This window comes from Hipposideros armiger, unplaced genomic scaffold (genome assembly GCF_001890085.2).
Source record: "Hipposideros armiger isolate ML-2016 unplaced genomic scaffold, ASM189008v1 scaffold_24, whole genome shotgun sequence".
Classification (NCBI taxonomy): Eukaryota; Metazoa; Chordata; class Mammalia; order Chiroptera; family Hipposideridae; genus Hipposideros; species Hipposideros armiger.
In genome coordinates this window covers 4,804,391-4,816,390 of record NW_017731374.1, presented here as the reverse complement: position 1 = coordinate 4,816,390, position 12,000 = coordinate 4,804,391, and the positions used below count along the sequence as shown (strand labels likewise).

Genomic DNA, 12,000 nt, shown 5'->3' with positions numbered 1-12,000 from the left:
GCAGCCTACGCCATCGCCGGCGACTCATAGGCAGCCCAGCTCCAGGTTGAGCTGTTGTTCAGCATCTTAGCTGTGGAGGGCAGGGCAGTGTCACTGGCCCTCATATGTGGGATCCGAACCGGGGCCCTCTGGCGTCCCAAGCCAGTTCTTAATCATTGCGCCACTCGGCCGGCCCTCACTTAGATATTTTTATTTTCTGTTTTCAGCGTGGCTGGACCATAGAAGTTGTTCCTCATCTCTTATTAATGAGGAATCTATAAATGATAATTTATCACCTCCACAAAAAAGTTCATCTCCGGCAAAAGAAGTACCAGACATGTGTTTTTCTGATGAAAATATCTCTGTTAGAAGTCCAACAAGAGAAGAAAAACCAAAGAATGATCAAGAACTAGTTTGTAGATTAGTCCAAACTAAAGAAAATAAAGATTATTTGGTACTTGACTGCACAGTAATAGCTACTGAATCATCTTCCTCTTCAAAAATTGAAAAGGCATCTTTTAAACATGGTAAAAAATTGGAGAATGATTTGGACCTTTTGAGCAACTTTATTATGCTACGAAATAAACATAAAACTTGCACCTCACAGACTGAATTCATAGACGCTGATGAAAAAGATGGTGAGTAATTTAGTAAAATTTGGCATAGATATGGTGGCTTCAAGGACTAAGTGTATAATTTGTTATATAAAGTAAAGAAATAAAGCTCTTCCAGATAGAATATATTATTTTTCAAAGTGAAAGAAAATGTCATTGATTCATGATACTTATTGTGTACGGAGATAGATACGTACAAATAGATACGTACAAGTTCTGACAATTAAGTTCGTAGATTTGTTGCAGCGATGTTGCTAACCTTTTTGATATCAGAGAGATTATTCATTATGAATTTGTACCAACTGGACAAACACTTAACCAAGTTTACTGTTTGGAAGTGCATAAAAAGGCTGCGTGTAAGAGTTAGACAAAAACGACCTGAACTTTTCTCCAACAGTTCATGGCTCTTGCATCACGACAGTACACCAGCTCACATGGCACTGTCTGTGAGGGAGTTTTTAGCCAATAAACAAATAGCTGTATTGGAACACCCTCNTGCTCAGCTCGGGCTGACTCGAACTGCTGTTGCTCAGAGCTCAAACTCTTGAGCGAGCTCTTAACCAACTGAGCCACTCAGCCGGCCCTTTTAAATTGCTAGCCATTTTCAATTAAAGTGATTTTGTTTCCTTTTACATGATTAATTGCTATCTCAGTTTCTGTTTACATCAGCCTAGACACAAACCAGCACTGTTAGTTTTCGAACTGACAGCTGAACTTTGTTTGATAATATCTAGTAATCTCTCCTCAGCAGTAGAAAAATCTTCCTTTGTTATCAAAAAGCTTACTCATTTAGCGTTTTTCACTTTTGAGTTATTTTGGTTGCTGTGTATGCCTTTATAGTAAATGGAACATAGCCTGAATTATATCTTTTCAAAGTATATATGTATTGGTTTGAAATCAGTTTGTGCAATAGTTACTAAATTTAGATCTTAAAGGAGTTGGGAAAGTTTACTTTTAGTTTATTATAGAGTAAATAAATATATTTAAAAGTGAAGTTTAGAAAGTACTGTGTATGTTGGGAGACAGCTCTAAAGAGAGGAATTGGGGTAAGAATTGTTATCAGCAAGGGATGTTTCAAAGATAGAAGACAAGGCTTTGGATGTGGTAACAAGAAGAACAGATAAACAGACTACAGCAAGCAAAGGCACACCAGTCTATCCAAGGCCTAGATGGTTCCCCAAGGTGGAAGAGGAATTTTCAAAGAGATAAGGTAAGATTGCTACACAAAGAAAAGGGAGAGGAAAATTTTATGGGGTCTTCAAATATATAGAATAATGTATTAAATCTATAAAATTATGTAAAATCCTTATTATGATATGTAGCTATTCTAAATTAAAATAAAACACATAATTTACCTGGATATTCAATAGAATTATTATGAGAGCTTAATTCTGAAGTTTAATAAGTAATAACTATATCAAGAGCCCATGGCCAAGTTGTCAGGGTAGGAGTGGTTAAAGAGAAAATAGTAGAGGAAAATAATCAGAAAAATGGAAATAATAAACAGTTCCTATTTACCTGCCAAACATACCAAGATATCTGTAGAAAATATCTCAGAGGTTGCAAATTGGCAGCACCCATTTTCCTATTCAGCCCACATGTTATTAACCCATATGGTGTTTTAGTTACCAACATTTAAAATTTGCAGGGTTGCAATAAATGATCTGTATTTTGAAATTGTCTTTAAGATTCTAAAAACGAGACTTGGATTTTCATATGACAACAATTGACTGGGGCCAATAGCAGCTCACCATTTCAGACCACACACGCTCCAGGTCACCATAGTTATCGGCACCACAAATTGAAACCAGGTGTTAGGTGGCATTCACCATTACTCTTACATTTTTGTCTTATATTTAGTATAGTTAAGAGGAAAGTAAAATGTTCCTTAGACCAATATCCCTAACAAAAACAAAACCAAAAAAATTTCTAGATCACATTTTGGAAGGAAAAAACATAAAATGTATCTTCCTGAAGATTATGATTTAAGTACTGGCCATATGCTTCACTAATTTCCATTATTTAGCTGGCCTGATAGGCATCGTTGTTTTCAAATAAACTTTATATTTACATATAATAAAATGTACCCATTCTAACTGTACAGTTTGATGCATTTTGTCAAATGTATATACTTGTGAAACTACTACCACAATTAAGATACAGAATATTTTTATCACCAAAAAGTTTTCTTGTGTCCCTTTGCACTCTGCAGTGATTCTCTCTTCATCTCACCCCTCTTCCCTACCAGCCTTCACTCTTAACCCCAAGTAACTACTGGTCTTTCTGTCACTATATATTAGTTTTTCTTGTTATGAAATTTCATTTATGGAATCACACAGTATGAACTCTCTTGTGTGTGGCTTTGTCCACTCAGCATAACATTTTGAGATTCACTCATGATGTTGTGTGTATCACTAGTTCATATATTTTTATTACTGAGGAATTTTTCATTATATGGATGTACCACTGTTTGTTTTTCAACTCTCCTGGATTTTCCCCCCAGTTTTTTGCTATTATGAATAAAAATACTATGAATACTCTTGTACAAATCTTTTTGTAGATGTATGTTATCATTTCTCTAGAGTGAATATCTAGGAGTAGAATTGTGAGTCTTATGGTAGGTGTGTGTTTAACTTTATAAGAAATGGCTAAATTGTTTTTCCAAAGTGGTTGCACCATTGTACATCCACACCAGCAATGTGTGAGAGTTCCTGTTATTCTACATCCTTGCCATAACTTAGTATTGACAGTCTTAAATTTTAGCCATTCTAATGGATGTGTTGTGATAGCTCATTGTGGTTTGTTTTTTTTTAAAGATTTTATTGGGGAATTGGGGAAGGGGAACAGCGTTGGGGAATTGGGGGAAGGGGAACAGATGAGTTGCTGTCCTTTTTGTTCTTCAGTCTAGTTGTGGAGGACGTTGCTTCACTGGCCCATGTTGGTATTATCATTGCACTCTTCCCGGATGAGGCAGATTGGTCACCAGCCTCTGGATGGCTGCTCACAGCAGCTCTTGACAGCTCACACCAGCTGCTGGCTGCTCATNTGAGTTTTTGTTTCTTTATTTGTCTTGTTCCTTTGTTGCTTTCGGTTTTATATCCCACATATCAGTGAAATCATGTGGTTCTTGACTTTTTCTGTGTGACTTATTTCACTTAGCATAGTAATCTCAAAGACTGCTATCTGTCACCGTGTACCAAAATTAACTCAAAATGGGTCAAAGACCTAAACATAAAACCTGAAACAATAAACTGCATGGAAGATGAAATAGTGTCATTTGCAACAAAATGGTATAGGGAGTTTTAAAACCTCTCCCAATGATTTTAATCAATATATCTGGTATAGGACATTAAGTGGCCATTTTCTAATTTAAAAATTGGAGACTGGAGCTAATAGAAATGTTGATTTGTGAGTTATACACAAACAGATAATACTTGAACTATAACAGAAATGATGTCATTGAAGGAGTAAGGATAAGAATGTTCTGAGGCTGCATTTTAGGTGCTGCCAGTGATTAAGGAAGATGCATATTAAAAGTAGCCCCTGTTTTTTAGTATACAGTTCCAATAGCACACAAAATTTTTTTATTATGTTAGTATGTAAAAAATTCTAGCAGTTGAAAGTGCAAATAACTTTTCGCAATTTAACAAACTAAAAAAACTAGACCCAAATAGATTAGAGACATTTACAAAGTTACTATAAGCATTTTTTGAAAACAATGGAAAATGTTTTATATTTGGGGCTGCTCTTAAAACATTCAAAGGACATCATATAGATATAGATGTCCTAAGGCATTCAAAGGATTGCCTGACAAATATTTTACCACGTGTGGTAAAAAATATTAATTCACCTATTAACGCCTTTTCTCTATTCCCCCTTTTCCTCCCCAGTTAACTCTTGAGAGTTGTGCACATAGTACAGCCTCACTTGTTGAGAAATCCAGTTCTGTAGGAATGAAAGAGAAACACTCTAAGGAGTGCGGTGAAGGTCTATTTCATTCCATCTACCCTTTGTTAGTTCTCCCCATTCACCATCTCTCATCTGCTGCAGTGATTGTTCTTAATTTAGAATTTTTAAAATTTGTTGTTAGCCCAACAGAAGATATTCCTGCACCTAAGGATATTGCATGAATGTAATCAGGGGCCATAAAGGACGTTACTCAGAACACTGTTTGTAATATAATATATTTTTGGCTGCTACACTTCTACTTTTTTCAAATGTATGCATAGCATTAAAAATTTTGAGTGTAGATTTAGTTTAAAATTTGGTACATTTTTTAAACAAATATATGTTTATGAATTCAAGAATCTTTATTTGGAAAATCTCACTAAAAACCTGTTTTATTTATATATTACTTCAGCCATCAATTTTGCCTGAGTGTGAATTTTTAGTATCTACAAGCCTCAAACAAGTTGATGTTCCATCACTTTCAGAGCTGAAGGAGTCATTAAACTCAATGCCAGAAATAATAAATTCTGTAGATGAAAGTGAAGAGCTTCTCAAAAGAGGTGAGAATTAATTTAAAGATCATTACTTGTATAAACTACTTAATAATGTTTGTTATAAAAATTCTTGTTCATTAAACTTTTTCTGAACCTCTAAGTTTTAAAAAGTGTTCTGCATGTTATGTGATGAAATTTCAGCATTATTACTGATGAGACTTATCATTGCCTTTCTCTTTACACGCTTGTAAGCTTAAAACATCTCTGAAATTAATCTATTTCAAAATAATTGCACAAATAAAGCTAAGACACCTATGACTATATAAATTTGTTTCAGTTGTTTTCTTATATACTGTACAATGACAAAGCACTAATGTCTTCTATTCTGATTCAGTTAGGTATGGAGAAGCTCAGAATAAGTTTATGATTCATGGAATCAGATGACTGGGAGAGTCATGCCCTAAAGTTTAGATTGTTTCATCCCAGTTAGATTTAGTAAATATTGTTGAATTCTTTCTAATGACAATTTGAACCCAAGTACTTAACTACCCTCTCATAAATTTCAGTTGAAATGATCAAAGGCATGTAATATTAGGGCGGAGTGAAGGGTGATTTGTGATATCCATTGAGAACAGAGATGCTAGCTATTTGAAAGCATTCTTGTAGACAAGACTAAATCAAGGGAATTACTGATCAGCCTACACGTCAAAACAAGGGAATGAAAAGCCAACCAGAGTAAGTTAATCAAATTCAGACCAGAACTTGAAAATATACCAGAGCTCAAAATTGTGGGGTGGCCCAGGGGCTTGTTAGCAGATGCAAAGCTATGAATGCTAACACAAAAGACAAGTGACTTTACTGAATGACTGTGGTATTACACTCTCAGCCTTCACTTCCCTCTGATGGTGTACTAAGTACAACAGAGTCATTGCCACAGACGAGTAGATAAGATTCCAAAAATCTAATATAATAGCACATTGATAGTAGGCTTTCTTCCTTTTCTTTTCAGATCTTACTACCAACCATGGAATTGAGGATATAAAATGTAGCTCCACAGATATTTTGGCCATTCAAAGCCAATGCCAACCAGAGCGCAGTGAACCAGAGCACAGTGAACCAGGTGGACATTTTGAATAAATCATTGAGGTTACCTATATATGATGCTAAAGTACAAAGTATTCACATATAAAGTCTGCTCTGAGACAGTTTTCATGTTTAAAATTTTATTATTACGATCCAAGTTGTGATTTTCGTTCTCTTATCTGTCCCTTTACGTTTGTTATTATCATTTACTCATTATTCTTTGAGCATCAAAACTGAATAATATAGAGTTATAAAGATTGAAGAAGAAAAATGGAAGAAATAGCATTAACATTAAAAATAGAAATCTTATAACTCAGTAAATAAAATTTTCTATTTTATCTCAGTATTAGCAATCTTGCTAATCCTTGTTACATTTTTGTAAATTTAACTTTTTAATCCCCCAAAGCAATCCTATCATTATTGTCAATATTATACTTCTATCAAATTTGGAATCTTAGAATCATCTTTTGTTCCAGTGTAATACCAAATTGTATTGCTTCTTAACTATGCTGGTGATATGGTTATTTAGTTACATTTATAATTGGATTACATTGATCATCTATTTGGAAGTTTACTTCTTTATTTATGAAAGTGATAGAAACATACTGACTACTTATGAATAAATGAAGATCAGTTTGTCAAATCCACCCTATAAATATATAACTCTGTGCTAGGCCTCTTAGACTCCAGACTTATTTAGGTGTGGGTTTACTTGCTATTAACACTATTTATTTAGCAACACCAATACTTAGTATGGAGAGAAAAACAGTACTATCTCCTAAGTACAGACTATACAAGTTGTCAAAATTAAAAGCAATAAAATTTAGTTGTTAACGTATTTTTTTTTAAATCACCATCATCATAGTTGAGACACCATGTGATATATGTGTAATTCCTTTTATAGATGGAAATTTAAAAGTGTTATTTTATATTTCAGGTAACCCAAGTTTTTTTATTGAAAATTTTTATTGCAACATAATGATCAAGCATAATAATTGCTAACAAAATGTTCTAAATGATACTTAATTTTATTCAATGTTTATGTAATATTATGATTTTTTTAATGTTTATGTATTCTAGAAAAATTAGAAATGCCATTAACTTATCTACACCTTAAAAAAAACAACATTTTTCTCTCCATGCATTGTGTACAGGACTTCAGACATTTCCATGTTCTCCTGTTTGTACACTGTAAGTAAAGATTATGTCTAGAACTCACATTGCAATTCATATCAAGCAGTCTTTAATTAAATCTCTCCATGTAAAGGCAATTTTCAAGACACCTCTGTGGAAAAAAAGCTTAAGAGATAGACTAGTGTCTATAGTAAGCAACTAGAGGGAATATATGAATATCCATGTACATACTTGTTCTTCTATGCATAGAATACCTTTAGGACACAAAAGAATCAGGTAATGTTGGTTGTCAGGGAACTGGGTAACTTGGAAATATGGGAGCTAGTAAGTGACAGAGCCAGGATCTTTAATACTTTAAGTATTTTGAATGTGAATATATTACCATTAAAAATAAAAAAACTTGAAAAATTTTAAAGATTCTGGCATTGGAACTATCTGCTTTTGCCACTGGGTGGTTGCTAATGGCACTGCCCCTATTTGGCACTCACTGCCATGAAAGACTGTAGTGGTGTATTAGTTTGCTAAGGCTGCCATAATAAATATCATAGGCTGGACGGCTTAATTTTGTTTCTTCACAGTTGAGGCTAGAAGTCCAAGATCAAGCTATTGGCAGAGTTGGATTTATTCTGAGACCTCCCTCCTTGGCTTGTAGATTGCTGTCTTCTCCCTTTGTCTTCATATGGTCTTTCCTCCATGTGTGTCTGTGTCCTAATCCCCTCTTTTAGTAAGGACACCAGTCCAATTGAATTAGGGCCCACCCTAACCATTCTATCTTAATTACTTCTTTAAAGGCACTGTTTCCAAATAATCACATTCTAAAGTACTAAGAGTTAGGTTTTCAATATATGAATTTTGGGCCACAATTCAGCCATAATAAGTTAAGAGCCCTGAACTAGAACCAGATTGCCTGTCTCTATCACTAACTAGCTCTGTGACCTTAATTGTCCTGTGCCTGAGTTTCCTTATCTGTAGTATTGGAATAATAACAGCTCATACCTCACAGGATTGTTATGAGGTTTTCTAAAAGATTTGTCATAGCTCTCTGACCAATAATAGTCAAGGATCACAGAGCAGTGTGGCCAATAGATTTGGCTATCAGCTTACTCCCCTAGGAGTATCAGGGATCACATCCTATCTCTAAGTAAAGTCATCCGCTGACCATGTTTATCTCTGTCAATGTGGTGTTGGTGTTGGGGGAACCAGACATGTAGAGCCAAGTATTGATCCACAAATCTATTCAATACTCCATTGTTACTGCACAGAATGGTCTGTAATCTTCTCAGAATTGATATTGCAGGGCTGAATCATTGTACTCTAATTTGAGCCAAAATTGCATAGCTTGATAACCCGGCATCTTTGCCCTCTGACAGAGTCTGAGATAGCTTTGGTTGATATCTTACACCATGTGGCAGACATATTTTCTAAGTTAGATTAGTTTGCTATCCTGGCATAAAGTCACCCTTTCCTCTGCTTCTTATGGCACTTACAAAACTAAGAACATAAATAGTACAGTCTCCTTGTTCTTTACTGTATTCCTGGAATTTTTTTTTTTTAAGATTTTTATTAGGGAATTGGGGTATGGGAACAGCACTGGGGAATTGGGGGAAGGGGGACAGAGAAGTTGCTGTCCTTTTGTTCTTCAGTCTAGTTGTGGAGGACGTTGCTTCACTGGCCCAAGTTGGCACCATCATTGCGCTCTTCCCGGCCGAGGCAGATCAGTCACCAATTTCTGGACGGCTGCTGGCTGCTCATGCTGGCTGCTGGCTACATACGGTAGCCCATGGCAACCCACTGCAGCAGGGGCTGCAGCCTATGCCATTGCTGGTGACTCACGGGCAGCCCAGCTCCAGATTGAGCTATTGTTCAGCATCTTAGCTGTGGAGGGCAGTGTCACTGGCCCTCATATGTGGGATCCGAACTGGGGCCCTCTGGCATCCCAAGCCAGCTCTTAACCAATGCGCCACTCAGCCGGCCCTGTATTCCTGGAATTTAATGTGTCCTAAAATAGCATATTTTCAGGAAAATTACCCCAAAAAGTCTACAAGTCTTTAACAAGTTATTCCCAGAGTGGACACTGTGAGAACTGTGTATAGGGATTTGAGTTCTAAGCTCTGATTGGCAGATCTATCTGAGAAGAAGCTGTCGGGTTACTGGGACCAACTCATCACTAGCTGCTCAGGCTTCTATTAATGGTCTCAGGAAGGTGTCACAGCATAAGATGGAGGAGCCTGGCATTGAAGGTCTTAATTATCTTAACCTTCTGGCAAAGAATTATGTCATTTGGGGGGTATGTCTATGATATACAGAACTCTACCATGAACTGAACTGCCCATGTCAGACATGAGCTCTAAAAAACTCATCACTACTACATTCACTAAGAAGAGGTAACTCACTTCCATTTGGTTCATGAATATAAAAACCTAAAAATCCCTATTTTAAAAATGGATTTATGCCTCAACTGTGAAACTAAAAACAAAAAGAAAAAGTGTTAAAATAAGAAAACAACAGAAGGGAAAATAATATGTAATATTATTGTACTTTTAACTTGCTTTTATGGCCCCAATTACTTTTGATTCAGAACCCGTTTTGTCTGGAAATATACCTAGTTAACAAGTATTTTTAATGCCCGCCACATATAAAACTCTATGTTAAATTTTATTGTGCTAAAAAGATAAACTTGTATGGCATAAGACTTTATTCCCACACTACCTGTTTACTGAATTGTGAACATATTTTTATATATGACCAAAGAATATATCAAATTCAGACATGTCCAGAAATTTTCATTAAGAGTGAGAATATTTGTCTATATTACAGTCTCCTGTTGGACATGGCTTGCCTAAATATTTTCCCTTCTTTTCACTTTAAAATAGAGAAACAGAATCCAATCAATTCTCACTTAGGAGAGAGTGGGAGATTTGGCGACATAGATTAAGGGGGTTGTGAATTAATGCTGTCTTCCCCACCAAGGCTAATAACTTCATAGCTATTGATTTGCTGTAATTTACAGTGATTGTCATATATACTTCCTCTAGTCTCCCCCCACCTTGCCCCACTACCCCAAAATGCATAGACAGACACACATCACTCATTCACACACTCACCAAGATTGAAGGATCTGAACTAAACTTTAGGACCTGTCACTTCCCCAGAAGGTAGAGCAGACAAAACTTTTTCATAGTTCTGATTCTCAGCCAATAGATTCTCCAAAATTCCTGTTTAGAAAGCAATTTTATAAAAGTTTGTGTTGAAGCTACTATTTTGTATGGCATAATAAGTAGAGTAATTTTACTTAAATTGTATTTTTATCTTGGGTGACTTATAGGATCAGTACTGGCACAGTTTATGGAAAGAAGTGCTAAAACCCTCCCAAGTCAGCCTCCTCTGGCTCCGGGCTCATTGAGGGCCATAGAGGTTATGGGCAAGCAGGAGCAATTAAGGAGCCGACAAATTGCCAAACCTTCTTCCTCAGTTAGGAGAAAGGAAGATTTTGAAATTTGGTCTATGGTCTCAGGTTACCCATTTATAAAATAGTTCATTTTCCACTTGCTTTCAAATGTAAAAAAAAAAAACTTAGAAAAATATTTTGCTTAAAACGAAATTTTATTATGCAAAATGATTCAATATTATTAATATATTAAACTTTAACTCTTCATTTTTCAGTAATTTGCTTACTGCTGAAGAAGCAGCTAACAAAAGCTGCAGAAGCTTTTTGAACCCAATTTTGCTTCCAGGTAAAGGTTAATTGATTTTGAATGCTGAGTACAATGTACATATAAAGACATACAATCAGTAGAAATATAGTTGTCAGTTTTATTATTATTACTGTCATTATCAAAAGCACAGTTCCAAAATGAGAATTTCAAAATTTATACTCCTAATTTGGGGTTAATGGTTATAATGCAGATAATAATGTGAAGTAGTTGTGCTACTTCAGTTCTTCCATACATTATGATTTGTCCCTGTTTAGGCTAAAAGCAATGAAGCAGAAAGCTCTGTGTCACAATATCTAAGATGATAGTTATCATAAAGTCTGATTAAATATATCTTTTTGTTTAGGCTTATTATAATGAATTAGAATTTCTGATTTAATAAATCTTATATCAATTCTTCAAAATGTTATCAAATGCACTAATTTAGTAAATACTAAATAGTCAAACAAATGATTGGTCCATCAACAACTAAATATTAGAATAATTTTAGCTTCATGATATTTCCAAAGATTGAAATAAATTTTTTATGTGACTACTATTGCTATAATATTTTGGACTTTTACAAATATTAGCATCTTGAAGATGAACAACCAGATATAATTTTAAGTTTCACTTCTTTGTAATGTGTGAAAATCTATTTTGTAAGAAAATTTCAGTGGTTCTGTCTATTGTATTTTTCATCTCTTTTGCCCTGTGGACTGTTTCAGACTATTTGTTTTTTGGATTGTTATTGTTTTTTAAGTGCCAACAACTGAAGAGCCCAACAGTCAATATTCAGTTACAGATTTGAAAAAGATAACTTCTATTGAAGAAGAAAGCCTTGTGGTTAGTCCTATAAGCCCAGAGCGGCGGAAAGAAGCAGGATTAAATCTGACAGTAACAGAAACTTTGGAACCTCTGACTACACACCTGTGTCATCATGATCTATCTTCTGATGATACTAAAATGAAGATATTTTTGCCTACAAAAGAACTTCAATTAAAATGTAAGTACTTAACAGTAAATATCACTTGTGTGAATATTCTCAGGATGAGA

At 35.0% G+C, this 12,000-nt stretch overlaps 1 protein-coding gene across 1 annotated transcript in view; it reads left to right on the top strand.

Annotated features, from left to right (window-relative positions):
• Window positions 1–12,000, top strand: part of SHOC1 (shortage in chiasmata 1) — a 58,049-nt gene that overhangs the window by 11,347 nt on the left and 34,702 nt on the right. The window contains 6 exon segments of the mRNA XM_019635792.1: window positions 4,954–5,101; window positions 6,045–6,155; window positions 7,199–7,233; window positions 7,236–7,309; window positions 10,916–10,986; window positions 11,708–11,950. Coding sequence (XP_019491337.1) covers window positions 4,954–5,101; window positions 6,045–6,155; window positions 7,199–7,233; window positions 7,236–7,309; window positions 10,916–10,986; window positions 11,708–11,950 — 682 coding nt within the window.